Below are 15,427 nucleotides of genomic sequence, written 5' to 3' on the forward strand. Positions count from 1 at the left end.
CACATTGAGGGATTATCATATGATTCTACTATGTTAGCATTGTTGAGAGATTGCACTAGTGAAAGTATGAACCCCAAGCCTTATTACCAAGCATTTATACAAAGTTTTGCTCGCTGTTTTACACTTGCTACCTTGCTGTTTTTATGTTTTCAGATTACAAAAACCTATATCTACTATCCATACTACAGTTGTATCACCACCTCTTCGCCGAACTAGTGCACCTATACAATTTACCGTTGTATTGGGTGTGTTGGGGAAACAAGAGATTTCTTGTATTTGATTACAGGGTTATTTAAGAGACCTTCTTCATCCTACACATCCTACGGACTGATAAACCTTAGGTCATCCGCTTGAGTGAAATTTGCTGCTGTCATAGAAAACTCTGCGCTTGGAGGCCCAACATAGTCTTCAAGAATAAAGTTGCGTTGTAGACATCAAGGCACAATAGGTGAACATATCATCCAACTGCAGCACAAAACTCCTAGACATAGGCACAAATTGAAGTAGTACGCCATTGCCTTAAATCAGCAAGTAGAGCATGAGCAAGAGTGAGTAAGTTAAACAGATGAATGAATAAACTTAAAAATCATTTATATCCATGGAAGCTTAGATATGTGAAGGGGTCATCTTAAAACAAGAACTATGGAATGAAACTTCACTAAGGCTGTGGTACAATTTGTAAACAACAACAATGGCAAAATTTGTATAAAGTAAGTAAAACAAATTAGGGAGGCATCGAAGAAACATGAGCCTTAGAATAAGGAGTAATGGAATTAATCCATCAGAATTGTTCGTCTTGCAAATTACAGCATAAAGTCTGAAGTGAACAACAACCTAGTTATAATAATGCACCCTCTTGACGGTTTTGAGCCACAGTACTAGTTAGACCAACTCTATATTTCCGTGCCATGCCAGAAATAAACTGACAAAACACTCCACTAAATAAATTTGCCAAGTTGAGCATCTCATGACAAACCGGATCAACAATCGAAAGATCTAGCTTCCTCAAATTCATCGGATTCTACGTGTGTGAGTGATTCCTGTTCAGTTCATAGTGTGACAACTTCATTTCATACAAATTTTGACAAATACAGTGTGACAACTTCATTTTAGACAAATTTTGATAAAACTTCAGTTAATTTTGACAAAACTCCTGAAATTGCAGGTTCAGCAAGTTGCACATTCAAATCATGAAAACAACATGTTCATGACTACAGAAACTCAACAATGACCATGCTAATTCTCATTCAATTGTAGCGTTACTAGAATTGCAAAAGGGAACCTTCATTCATTCATGCTCATGCTCATTATCTCATGCTCATTCTCATGTTCATTCATTCATGCTCATGCTGATGCTCATTCTTTAAATGTTCTCATGCTCTCATGCTCATGCTCACTCATGGTCATTCATGCACTCTTGTTAATCACTACTCATGATCATACAGTACTAATGTTTGATAATATGATCCTTTCACCATTTGATCATTTGAGCATTCTTCCTTCGTTCAGGTGTTGAGCAAGTAGTTCAAAGAAGGGATAGCCTTGATGACACGCAAAAAATGTTGCTTATTTTGCATTGCATATGTTATGTATGAGTAGAGGGGGGAAATTTAACACATATGATAAGAAAAAATTGCTGACTTTTTCAGAGTAGATGTCTGGAATATTCAAAGAATTTGGAAGAAAGCGATGAAGAAAAATGCACAAGGTTTGGAGGTTTATGAGGAAAGTATGGAAGAAAGGTAAAGGACATCAAACTAGACCAAATCCCTACAATCCCTGTGAATCGAAGGTCTACTATCAGGTCACTTGTTTGGCAACTCGGATGCAACCCCACTACACTCCACAGGAAGTTCATGTTGAAGTTGATAAAGAGGCATTCAAACTGTGTGAAGACAATTCTGAAGGAAAAGAACAAGAATGATAGAATGAAATTTTGCTTGTCAATGCTCGATGAGACAACAATAGAAATTGGAAGGCCTAAATTCACTACCATGCACAACATTGTGCATATTGACGAGAAATGGTTCTATATGACCAAGAAAAACATGAACTATTATTTGCTAGACGAATAGGAAGAGCCTATAAGAACTATACAAAGCGGGAGTAGTATTGGAAAGGTCATGTTCTTGACTGCCATTGCTAGGCCAAGGTGGGATAGTGAAGGAAATGTGACATTCTCTGGGAAAATTGGAATTTGTCCGTTTGTGAAAGAAGTTCCCACTCAAAGGAGAAGCGACAATAGTCCTAGAGGAACAATGGAGACAAAGTCCATAAAAGTTAACACGCAAGTGATGAGAGAGTTCATGATAGATAATCTGCTACCAGCAATATAATCTACTTGGTCTGAGAATGATGTCGGGCAAACCATCTTCATACAATAGGAGAACGCAAAGCCTCATATTTTGCCTAATGACCCGGAATTTTTAGCAGCCGTTGAGAGCATAGGACTCGGCATCAGACTAATTCAGCAACCTGCCAATAGCCCTGATTTGAATGGGCTTGCCCTTGGATTCTTTAGTTCGTTACAATCTCTGACAGATTGTCTCAACCCGAGAACCCTTCTAGACCTTATTAAGGGTGCGTTGGAAGAATTTGAAAACTATGAGGTTTACAAGCCCAACAGAGTTTTCTTATCTCTACAGGCTTGCATGATTGAAATTTTGAACCATGCAGGGGGCAATGGCTATAAAATACCGCATGTGAACAAGGAAAGACTAGAGAACCTTGGGTTGTTGCCTCCAAGATTTACATGCCCTCAAGAGGTTTACGCGAATGCCCTACACAACCTACAACTAATGGAGAGAGTTCACTGATGGAAGATGCTCGAGGAGATGCTTAAGGAGATGCTTGAGGAGTTGCTTGAGGAGATGCTTGAGGAGATGCTTGAGGAGATGCTTGAGGAGTTTCTTGAGGAGTTGCTTGAGGAGTTGCTTGAGGAGCCCATTATTTGTGTGGAGTATGTGTAAACCCTAGAGATGAGGCTTGTGTGGAGTATGCGTAACTCCGTGTGATGAGGCTTGTTGTGATCATATCTACTCCTTGTGATGATGCTTTCTCTTGTTGTGTTGAATCCTTGTGATTATGAATATGTGTGAAGTGTGATCATTTGTGTAACTCTTTGTTGTGATGAGTTTTTCAGTTTTTTTATTCGTATGATCATTTGTGTAACTCCTTGTTGTGATATGTTTGTGAAAGGCTTGTTTTGAATATGATCATGTTCGTTTGAAAAGTTTGAGAATAAGAAGTGAGAAGAAGAGAGAAGTGAGAAGAAGAGAATTGTCGTTAATTTTGGGCTACTCGATCTAGGACAAAAGAAAGAGAAGAGAAGAGAAGAGAAGAGAGCAAGAAAGTCATATACTAAACTACTCCTACAAGCAAATAACTATAGCAAATGGTCAAAATGTTTCACTTAATTTAAATTAACAGAAAAAGGTTTATGCTAATGAGTGAACAAAAAAAGTTTCAGTTAAGGTAAATGAAAAAAGTTTTAGTTAATCATTTAATCCTCAACATTTTGGTCAAGTACTTGCTACACTAAAACAACAACAAGTCCTGAACATTTTACTCCATTTTAATTAGAGGAACAAATTTAGTTAATTATACCCAGACAAGGAGTTTCTACAGTAAGAGTAAGTAAACATGTTGATCATTTGATCACTTGCTACTCATAATGATCACTTGCTACTCAAAATAATCATTTAGTGCACTTAAATACTACAAGTGATGCACTTAAACACTCCAGCAATTTTGTTCATTTGCAAAATTAAGAGGAACAAGCTACTCCTAAATCTCTTTGCTGGAACAACAAGCTATCTACTCCTATTCCATCTCATCTAATCTTATTGAATCTAACTGATCTTCAGTCAAAACCCTTGTTCAGAACAACACAAAATGTGAATTTACTGATCTTTAGTCAAAACCAACTTTCAGAGTTCAAGTAGAGTACACATCTTAGTGAATTTTGAGAAAGTACAAATTTCAAAGTTCAAAGTTCAAATACAGTACAAATCTTACTAGATTTAGCTTGAGTTTCAGTTCAGAGTTCAGAGTGCTCAAGCTCACTCATCCACTAACTACTCAAGCTCAAGTTCCAAGTACAAATTGCTGGAGTACAGATCTTTCAGAGTTTCAGTTAATTAACAAGCCTCTAACGCATCCACTAACTAATCAAGATCAAGCATCAAACAAACCTCACGACATCGTCGTTGTCGTCGTGGTCGGGGAAGTCTAGCTCATTGCGGCATCCAGGTGCATCTCCAACTCCTCATCACGGTGATGTCCATATGCGGCTCCAGCTCCTCTCGCTCGGGCTCCAGCTCCTCACGCCGTCATCTTTATGCCCGCGCCAGCGTTGCTCGATATCCGCTTCAACGTCTCCTTCGCGCCTCTCCACAAAGCAGATCGAGGGACGGCGCACTCAGATCGAGCGCTAGCGCACTCGGATCTAGATCCTCCTCGCCCAGCAGTACGTCCCTGACGCATAAAAATGGCAACTTTGTGAATCCGTCGCAGCTGGATTAGCATTGCGACATGAATCAGGGCGGTGGGGGAGCTGTGAGCTAGTCGGCGGTGCGGAGGAAGAGGATGATGTTAGGGAGAGGAAGGGAGAGGGAGGCGATGCGCGCGCGATAGAGAGAGAGGCGAGTGGTGGGGAGAGACGACGACGAGGGAGAGAGAGAGGCAAGTGTTGGGGAGTGACAAGGGTCGAGGGAGAGAGAGAGGCGAGTGGTGGGGAGCGGTAGAAAGGGAAAGTCAAGAAAATTCGTCGTATGGAAAGGTTTGCACTACAGAGGGAGTAGTTTCTACCTATGAAATCAAGATTCGTCACAAAGAAATGTTGGCTAGCTTGGTAAAGAAAGCTAAAGAAGCACATGTCCCATGAGAAGAAGTAAGACAGTAAATAAAGCGTATGGTCAATGAAGGATGGTTCTATAATTCATAGAGGTGCAGACATGCAACAATTAGAGTGTAGTAGAGAAGTTCATAGAAATTTTGTTGGTCATGCTTCCTTAATGTAAAGAAATTTCATCGGGAAATTGGTATGTCTTACAATCTTATAAAACTGTCGAGTTAGTTTGCAAAGTTGAGAAACAACTAATCAGAAGTAAATAAAAAGTTGATACATGTTCTTCATCCCATTACTCCTGTCTTTGTCTCAACCGTATTGATCCCGTGGTAGTGGACAAAACCACCTCTCCCGGCTGAATAAACAAGATAAGACGAGCTGATGTGGGCAGCCACTGCCAAGTGCCAAGTGCTGACAACCAGGGACGGGGCTTGCCTGCTCCGCGAGGCTGCTCCCATCGGTACTCCGCCCTGATCCAACGACCCTCCGTTGTTGCCCTCCTTTCCACTTAAAAACTACTAATTAAACAAAACCGGCCGGCCGCCTGTCTGCTTAACCAAATCCACAGAAAGACCACCTCTCTTAATTAAAATTGGCCGCTCTCCGCTTTCCCTCCAGCCAACATAATTAACGTAACAGAAGGCAGATTTGGAGGGAAAATTATTAGTAATGCCCTCCAAAACATTGGCAATGGTCTGTTCACGTACACAGTTACCCCCAAACAAGCCAAACTACAAGCCTTCTTCATCAATTCTATCAACAAACACAGATCCAACGAAGGGGATAGGAGCAACTTGATGGCCTCTTCACCAAATCTTGCTGGAACCAATAAGGAATCAAATTCCCCAAACGTAAGCTATCATGTTTTCATCGCGTTCTTCCCTTTCCCTGATCCATTTGTCTCCTTCCAATCCTGGTATGCAACGGATCTATGACTATAAGGTTTTGTGATTGTTGTCACTCGTACCACAGAGAAAAGAAAACTTGACAGCAAAAATGATATTTCTTACTCACCTAAATAAATAGTCATATATGAGTTAATGATATATCTTGCATAGATCGCACGAAACCAATTGCTAAAGTGAGTAATAATTTAAATAGGGAGTTGAAGAAACTACAGCTAGCAATGCAACAGAGCAGGTTGAAAAAAGTGTGCCAAAGCTTGGCATGCAGTTTTTATCCGAAGAAGAAGCTTATTCATTCTATAACAAATATGCTTATTCCTTGGGTTTTAGCATCCGAAGAGGCAATCAGCATAAAGCAAAAAAGTTCCAGTACGATTCAACAACGGACATTCACATGTTCTCGTTAAGGTATGGACTAGTTGTAACTTGTTCTGGTGATATGATTTTTTAGATGGGACTAAGAAAATTACTTCAACGAATAGGAGTCCGTGCTGAAGATAAAAGAGAGGAGAAATTCTGTTATAGTAGGCCTGAGACACGATGTGGTTGTGATGCCCGTATGAAGATAAGCCTTACAAACGGGATTTATTATGTCTACGAATTTAAAGAAGCCCATAACCATAGTCTTGCTACTGGAAACATGTCGCAATACTTAAGATCACACAGAAAAGTAACTGAAGCTCAACTAGCCAATGCAGAGGTCGCAGAGTCAGTGGGCATTTCAAATAAAGCAAATATTGATCTAATGACGAAAGAAGCATGTGGACCTGAAAACCTTGTCTTTATAAGTACAGACATGAAAAATCGTTTGTACTCGAAGAGAACATTAAAAGCAAAGGTGGGCGACAGGGAGGAGTGTTAGAATATATGGAGAAGTGTTGGAAATATGCCCTAGAGCCAATAATAAATTAGTTATTATTATATTTCATAGTTCATGATAATCGTTTATTATCCATGCTATAATTGTATTGAATGAAGACTAAAATACATGTGTGGATACATAGACAAAACACTGTCCCTAGCAAGCCTCTAGTTGGCTAGCCAATTGATAAAGATAGTCAGGGTCTTCTGATTATGAACAAGGTGTTGTTGCTTGATAACTGGATCACGTCATTAGGAGAATCACGTGATGAACTAGACCCAAACTAATAGACGTAGCATGTTGATCATGTCATTTTGTTGCTACTGTTTTCTGCGTGTCAAGTATTTGTTCCTATGACCATGAGATCATATAACTCACGGACACCGGAGGAATGCTTTGTGTGTATCAAACGTCGCAACGTAACTCGGTGACTATAAAGATGCTCTAGAGGTATCTCCGAAGGTGTTCGTTGAGTTAGTATGGATCAAGACTGGGATTTGTCACTCCGTGTGACGGAGAGGTATCTCGGGGCCCACTCGGTAATACAACATCACACACAAGCCTTGCAAGCAATGTGACTTAGTGTAAGTTGCGGGATCTTGTATTATGGAACAAGTAAACAGACTTGCCGGTAAACGAGATTGAAATAGGTATGCGAATACTGACGATCGAATCTCGGGCAAGTAACATACCGAAGGACAAAGGGAATGACATACGGGATTATATGAATCTTTGGCACTGAGGTTCAAACGATAAGATCTTCGTAGAATATGTAGGATCCAATATGGGCATCCAGGTCCCGCTATTGGATATTGACCGAGGAGTCTCTCGGGTCATGTCTACATAGTTCTCGAACCCGCAGGATCTGCACACTTAAGGTTCGACGTTGTTTTATGCGTATTTGAGTTATATGGTTGGTTACCGAATGTTGTTCGGAGAACCGGATGAGATCACGGACGTCACGAGGGTTTCCGGAATGGTCCGGAAACGAAAGTTGATATATAGGATGACCTCATTTGTGTTGGGGAACGTCGCATGTGAAACAAAACTTTTCCTACGCGCACGAAGACCTGTCATGGTGATGTCCATCTACGAGAGGGGATGAGTGATCTATGTACCCTTGTAGACCGTACAACAGAAGCGTTAGTGAACGTGGTTGATGTAGTGGAACGTCCTCACGTCCCTCGATCCGCCCCGCGAACAATCCCGCGATCAGTCCCACGATCTAGTACCGAACGGACGGCACCTCCGCGTTCAGCACACGTACAGCTCGACGATGATCTCGGCCTTCTTGATCCAGCAAGAGAGACGGAGAGGTAGAAGAGTTCTCCGGCAGCGTGACGGTGCTCCGGAGGTTGGTGATGACCTTGTCTCAGCAGGGCTCCGCCCGAGCTCCGTAGAAACGCGATCTAGAGGAAAAACCGTGGAGGTATGTGGTCGGGCTGCCGTGGAAAAGTCGTCTCAAATCAGCCCTAAAACCTTCGTATATATAGGTGGGAGAGAGGGGACCTTGCCTTGGGGCTCAAGGATACCCAAGGGGGTCGGCCGAGCCAAGGGGGAAGGTCTCCCCCCACCAAACCGAGTTGGACTTGGTTTGGTGGGTGGGAGACCTTCCTTCCCTTCCCACCTCCTCTTTTTTTTTCGTTCTCTTTGATTTTTTCTTCCAATGCGCATAGGGCCCTTTTGGGCTGTCCCACCAGCCCACTAAGGGCTGGTGCGCCACCCTCAAGGCCTATGGGCTTCCCCGGGGTGCGTTGCCCCCCCCCCCCCCCCCGGTGAACTCCCGGAACCCATTCGTCATTCCCGGTACATTCCCGGTAACTCCGAAAACCTTCCGGTAATCAAATGCGGTCATCCTATATATCAATCTTCGTTTCCGGATCATTCCAGAAACCCTCGTGACGTCCATGATCTCATCCGGGACTCCGAACAACATTCGGCAACCAACCATATAACTCAAATACGCATAAAACAACGTCGAACCTTAAGTGTGCAGACCCTGCGGGTTCGAGAACTATGTAGACATGACCCGAGAGACTCCTCGGTCAATATCCAATAGCGGGACCTGGATGCCCATATTGGATCCGACATATTCTACGAAGAACTTATCGTTTGAACCTTAGTGTCAAGGATTCATATAATCCCGTATGTCATTCCCTTTGTCCTTCGGTATGTTACTTGCCCGAGATTCGATCGTTAGTATCCGCATACCTATTTCAATCTCGTTTACCGGCAAGTCTCTTTACTCGTTCCGTAATACAAGATCCCGTAACTTACACTAAGTCACATTGCTTTCAAGGCTTGTGTGTGATGTTGTATTACCGAGTGGGCCCTGAGATACCTCTCCGTCACACGGAGTGACAAATCCCAGTCTTGATCCATACTAACTCAACTAACACCTTCGGAGATACCTGTAGAGCATCTTTATAGTCACCCAGTTACGTTGCGACGTTTGATAGACACAAAGTATTTCTCCGGTGTCAGTGAGTTATATGATCTCATGGTCATAGGAACAAATACTTGACACGCAGAAAACAGTAGCAACAAAATGACACGATCAACATGCTACGTCTATTAGTTTGGGTCTAGTCCATCACGTGATTCTCCTAATGACGTGATCCAGTTATCAAGCAACAACACCTTGTTCATAATCAGAAGACACTGACTATCTTTGATCAACTGGCTAGCCAACTAGAGGATTGCTAGGGATAGTGTTTTGTCTATGTATCCACACATGCAAATGAGTCTTCATTCAATACAATTATAGCATGGATAATAAACGATTATCTTGATACAGGAATTATAATAATAACTATATTTATTATTGCCTCTAGGGCATAATTCCAACAATTTGATTACCGGAAGGTTTTCGGAGTTACCGGGAATGTACCGGGAATGACGAATGGGTTCCGGGAGTTCACCGGGGGGGGGGGGGGAACCCACCCCGGGGAAGCCCATAGGCATTGGGGGTGGCGCACCAGCCCTTAGTGGGCTGGTGGGACAGCCCAAGAGATCCCTATGCGCCATAGGAAGAAAAATCAAAGAGAAGAAAAAGAGAGGAGGTGGGAAAAGGGGGAAGGACTCCTCCTTCCAAACCTAGTTGGACTCGGTTTGGAAGGGGAGGGTTCCCCCCTTAGGTTCGGCCGACCCCTTGGGAGTCCTTGGACCCCAAGGCAAGGCTCCCCCTCCTCCTCCTATATATAGTGGGGTTTTAGGGCTGATTTGATACAACTTTGCCACGGCAGCCCGACCACATATCTCCACGGTTTTACCTCTACATCGCGTTTTTTGCGGAGCTCGGGCGGAGCCCTGCTGAGACGAGATCATCACCAACCTCCGGAGCGCCGTCACGCTGCCGGAGAACTCTTCTACCTCTCCGTCTCTCTTGCTGGATCAAGAAGGCCGAGATCATCGTCGAGCTGTACGTGTGCTGAACGCGGAGGTGCCGTCCGTTCGGCACTAGATCGTGGGACTGATCGCGGGATAGTTCGCGGGGCGGACCGAGGGACGTGAGGACGTTCCACTACATCAACCGCATTCACTAACGCTTCTGTTGTACGGTCTACAAGGGTACGTAGATCACACATCCCCTCTCGTAGATGGACATCACCATGATAGGTCTTCGAGCGTGTAGGAAATTTTTTGTTTCCCATGCGACGTTCCCCAACAAGAAGAAGGTTTCAGAAGATGTCAATTTTTTTATTCAATTCAAGTTGATGAGGATGATTTTATGACTAATATATTTTGGACGGACTCCAAAATGGTCTCAGACTATGCATTATTTGGTGATGTCATATGCTTTGACACCACATACAGAAAACTAGATGATGGGTGTCCGTTTGGTTTAATTGTTGGTGTGAATAATCACAAGAAAACAATTGTGTTTGGTGCTGCACTTCTCTATGATGAAACAGCAGATAGTTTTGCTTGGCTTTTTAAAACATTTTTAACAGTAATGTCCGGAAAGCATCCACATACAATTCTTACTGACGAAGATGCAGCAATGACTAAGGCGATTCGTTCAGTCGTGCTTCACTCTCACCATAGACTTTGTGTGTGGCATATGAATCAAAATGCTTGCAAACATCTTGGTGGAGTTGTTACAGATTACAAGAAGTTCAATACTGATTTTCAGCATTGTATCTATGATATTGAGGAGGAAGATGAATTTATAAGTGCATGGAATGAAATGCTTGACAAGTATGAACTCTGGGACAATGCATGGCTCCAAAGGATATTTGAGAAAAGAGAGCATTGGGCACTAGTGTATGGCAGGAATAGTTTCTCTGCACACATGAGTAGTACCCAAAGGAGTGAAAGCATGAACAATGAACTAAAACGTTACATTAGTTCTAAGTATGACATGCTTACTTTTTTTGAGCATTTCGAACGTCTAGTTGCAGATAAAAGATTTGAAGAGGTGAGATGTGACTTCAAAGCAACACAAAGTACTCCTAAGCTGAAGGCAGAAAGTTATATATTAAGGCAAGCATCAACTACATATACTCCACCAATATTCAAGATGTTTCAGGAACAAGTGCTTCGGACGTTGAACTATGAACATTCCTTTGTGAGGACAGTAACACCGAGGAGAAGTTTACAAAGTAAAATTTCATGGTACAGAGCGTGATCATGTTGTTAAACTTGTTCCAAAAGAAGAAAAGGTCAATTGCAGCTGCAAGAAGTTTGAATTTGCTGGAATTCTTTGCTCTCATTCCTTGAAGGTACTTGATATTAACAATATCAAGCACATCCCTCAACAATATATCTTAAAAATATGGACAATTGGTGCAAAAGTTTTGGATATAACAAGAAACTGCAACCTGCATGAAGACCGCAAAGCAGTACTAACGAAACGCTATAAAGAGTTGTGCAGAATGTTTATCCAAATAGCTGCTCGAGCCGCAGAATCTGATGAGTCATACTTGATGGCTGCTAATTGTGCAGAGAAATTAGTAGAAGATGTGGAGTCATGTCTAAAACATAGATCTGATCCAAGTATAGGTAAGAAACTCCCTTTGTTCATAAAGTGAGGGCAATTGCAGTTTTGTGCTCTCATCAAGCTTAAACTTACATCTACTTTTGTAGTTGCAGACCCAAACAATATCACGACTACAAGTTCATAACGAAATGAGAGGCCCACCAAGCCAAAAGGAATGAAGGTAAAGGAGAGGACAACTCGAGGATCAAACAGATTTCCAGATATAGGTATCAGCCCGACAAGGTTTGTAAGTTTAGTTTTATGATCATATCAAACTAACCTATGTTTGATTTTATAGTTGCAGACCCAAACATTAACTCATCTACAAGTTCAGAACAACATGAGGGGTTCGCCAATCCAAAAGGTATCAATGTTAAAGAAGACTGTTCAAGGATCAAGTAGACCCATTGATACGAGTGTAGTTTTATGATGTAATCAAACTTGAATTTTACTTACTTATGTATTTGCAGAAAAACATTAACTCGTCTACAAATTCAAAACAAAATAAGGGGCTTGCTAAGCCAAAAGGTATGAAGTTCAAGGAGAAGACTATTGAAGGAGCAAGTAGACCTATTGGTGGCTTAGAGAAAGCAAAATCAAAGAGGAAAAGGAAAGTAGATAATCCTGTAGCAGTACAACCTCGTGGCACCCTAATGGTATAAATAAATTCACACTTGATCTGATATCAAAAAATAAAGTATAGTACAAGATATCTCACTATTTTTATAGGGTCATTCGAAGGTTTTTACAAATCAAATGCCTGCATACCTACCACAGTACAACACAATCCTGAATCCTATGGCGATGTATGGACAAGATCAAAGATTGTCAGCTGAATTGCAACACTACAATAGCTTAATGGTATAAGCTACCTACTCTCAGATTTCAATCTTGTCATCTTTAAAGCTTTATGAACACTGACCTTTGCTACTACTACTCACAGGGTCATTTTGGAGTTCCGACAAATCACGTGTATACCTATTCAGATCAATGCAACTCAGCTCCGGATGCCTCACTATTGCGGTCTCTTGGTACGATGACAGGACACCCTGCTCCGAATGCCTTACTGCAGTCATCCATAGGTACGATGATCGGACACCAAGCTCCAACTGCCTCACTTCAACCATCCGTTGGTACAATGATAGGACACCGAGCTCCGAATGTCTTAGTACAACCACAAATTGGTATGAAGATAGGACACCCGGCCTCAAATGCCCCACAGGAGCCATCTGCTGGTACGATGACACGCCAAAATCAAGACTTCTTCCAACAACAGAAGCCAACTTAATCTGCCGTCGTTGTTCAAGACACATGCTTTCTGTTTTTCTACTTTTTAGGGGGAATTTAGTACCATTAGCAGGGTAATGTCGTCTCCTAGTTTAATGACATCCTTGCGAATTTATAAGAGCGTGTAAGTATATTAGTTGATTGACATGCAGGTGGAGGGGCTTGAGCGGCCTGCTTGGCGCTCAAGCAGCGACGACTTTGGCCGCGAGGGGCGCTACCGGTGTGTGTCTGCGCGGTCTGGCATCGCGTGGACGCCCCTGGGGTGCGCGGATTGGAGGCCCATGGTTACGAGGAAGTGCGCTCCGGCGGCGTGTCTTGCAGATCTGGTCTTCGGCTGTCAGTGGTCTCCGCGTGGTGCGGCTGGCTATGACGGATCCTGATGCTTCTTCGTCGATGGGCAGCTTCGATGGTGGTGATTTCTGGTGGGCTTGCCGATGCCAATACGGGATGATGTGCGGTTGAGGTAGTGTGGAGCTGGGTGAAAACCATGTCTTGGCCTTGTGCCTTGACCAGCGATGGCGGCGGCTGTGGCCGTCGTTGATCTTCTTGGAGGCATCGTTGCTTCGTACTCCCACCCCTCTTGCACGGATCTGGACAGTTCGGCCTGTCCGAGGGAAACCTTGATCTATGATCGGACGATGGCGGCACTTTGGTGTCGTATTCCCTGTTGAGGGCTTCGTCATGGGAGCTTGACGTCGGTGAGTGGGACCGGTGGATGGCGGTTTTTGGCGGGTGTGGCGTCCAGGTTTGTGTGGCAACGATGATGGTGGGAGTGATGTGGGCGACGCGGCAATGGTTGCGGTAGTCGGCTCTTCTTCGGCGTGTCCACGGTTCTGTCTCGGTTTGTTTGTTGCTATATGGAGCCGAAGTTGCGGCGGCGGTGCCCTGTGGTATACGATGACTGGATGCAGGTAGACCGTTCGGCAATCTCCCTTGGCGCCAGCCGTGCCTGGTTTTGACCTGCAGAACTCTTCGCTAGAGTCGGAGTTGTTTCGTTTGGATGCGGGTGGTTGAGATTTTGGCATAGATCTTCATGCAGCTTCACGTGTCCTCTTCACTGTGGGTTGAGTCGACGATCGCCTACGGCGGAGTCAGAGTCGTTTGCTCAGAGTGTAGGGATGACGAGGACGCATGTAGGGGAGGAGTGATGACGATGACGCCTGCGTGTTGTCTCGCCGAGATCGTCTTTGTAGTGGTGTGCGTGGGTTCTTTTTGTGTGCTTGTAACGGTTTTTGCCTTTTTTTTCATAATTAACTGAACAATCTGGTTTTCGTTCGGTTTTTTTTAATTAACTGAGCAACTCTTTTCTTCTTGACGAAGCAAGATAACTGCCATTTCAAAAGAAAAAGAGATTTGTTGTAAACAAACAGAGGTGCGACCGGTTTTCCTCATAAACTGGCCAGTGTATTTTATTTTCGATCTTATTTACCTTGTAAACTGGATCCATTTTCATTTTGAAGTGAGATCTGTCACTCGCAGGACCCAATTTGATTCCGCTCGCCGGATCATGACAATCGTTATCTATCCGTCATACCAATCTTTTCTCTGTCGGATTGCGCCGATCCCGAACTCTCGGAATGGACAAAACTGCAGCCAATGAACAAAACGGCATGAGGTGGGCCGGCAACCACTGCACCGGGACGACAGGGAGAGCTCCGGCGTACACAAGCAAAGTGACCCTTACAGCACCCGGTATGCTGGAAAACCAACGTCCCAGCCACCTGTTTTCCCCCGGCCCTCCCCGTGTATATAACGCCATCCGGCTCCCACTCTTCCTCTCATCGACACAAGCAGTCGGTTCTTCGCTTGCTCAACAGGTTCTGCACTCCACAGCTTCCTAATCTTCAGGCATCACAGAGTTCGGCCTTTAGACAGTCTCTCCATCAACTTTTGCGAAAGAAGAAGGGCAAGAGATCATGGCGGGTGCGGCGAAGGCGTCATGGATGGTGGCGATGAGCGTGGGCGCGGTGGAGGCCCTCAAGGACCAGGCCGGCCTCTGCCGCTGGAACTACGCGCTCAAGTCCATCCACAGGACCGCCAAGGCCAGAGCAAACGTCCATGGTGGCGTCTCGCAGAGCACGAAGCAGCTTCCAGCGTCTGCCGCAACGGTGTCGGAGAGGCGGCGGGCGGAGAAGGCCGAGGATGGGCTGAGGACCGTCATGTACCTCAGTTGCTGGGGTCCCAACTAGTGCTAGCTTAGCGAGAGGTGTTTCTGCAGTTCTGCTAGCTCCAGCCGCCAGCAACAACCGTGGCGTACGTGTGACTTGGCTGGTTAATTCCCTCCTGATTGTAAATATGTCTCACCATGATGATGATGATGATGATGATGAAATTTCCCCCCACTTTGAGTTGACAGACATAACCCTGCTTCAGAGTTCAGACAGGTCTGTGTGCTTAGGATTCTTTTGGAGGATTATTCCTTCGAGTTGGTCGTTCTGTTCGCCGCTTCGACAGGCAGAACAAATGCAGAGACCCAGAAAATTGATCCTGGTCCACAAGGTTATTACGGCCGGTAGAGACGAAGCAGAGAGCGCATGCAGTAG

At 44.0% G+C, this 15,427-nt stretch overlaps 2 protein-coding genes across 2 annotated transcripts in view; one reads left to right on the forward strand and one right to left on the reverse strand.

Moving 5' to 3' along the window:
* LOC123428884 (protein Rf1, mitochondrial-like) overlaps nt 1–12,910 on the reverse strand; it is a 34,993-nt gene extending 22,083 nt beyond the window's left edge. Inside the window, exon 1 of the mRNA XM_045112992.1 lies at nt 12,576–12,910. Coding sequence (XP_044968927.1) covers nt 12,576–12,910 — 335 coding nt within the window. The remainder of the gene's footprint in view (nt 1–12,575) is intronic.
* Nucleotides 12,911–14,671: 1,761 nt separating this feature from the next.
* LOC123431128 lies at nt 14,672–15,226 on the forward strand. Its single transcript, XM_045114962.1, has one exon. The coding sequence runs from the start codon at nt 14,801–14,803 to the stop codon at nt 15,071–15,073; it is 273 nt and encodes a 90-aa protein (XP_044970897.1). The 5' UTR covers nt 14,672–14,800; the 3' UTR covers nt 15,074–15,226.
* The last annotated feature ends 201 nt before the right edge of the window (nt 15,227–15,427 follow it).

The sequence above is a fragment of the Hordeum vulgare genome, chromosome 2H (assembly GCF_904849725.1).
Source record: "Hordeum vulgare subsp. vulgare chromosome 2H, MorexV3_pseudomolecules_assembly, whole genome shotgun sequence".
NCBI lineage: Eukaryota > Viridiplantae > Streptophyta > Magnoliopsida > Poales > Poaceae > Hordeum > Hordeum vulgare.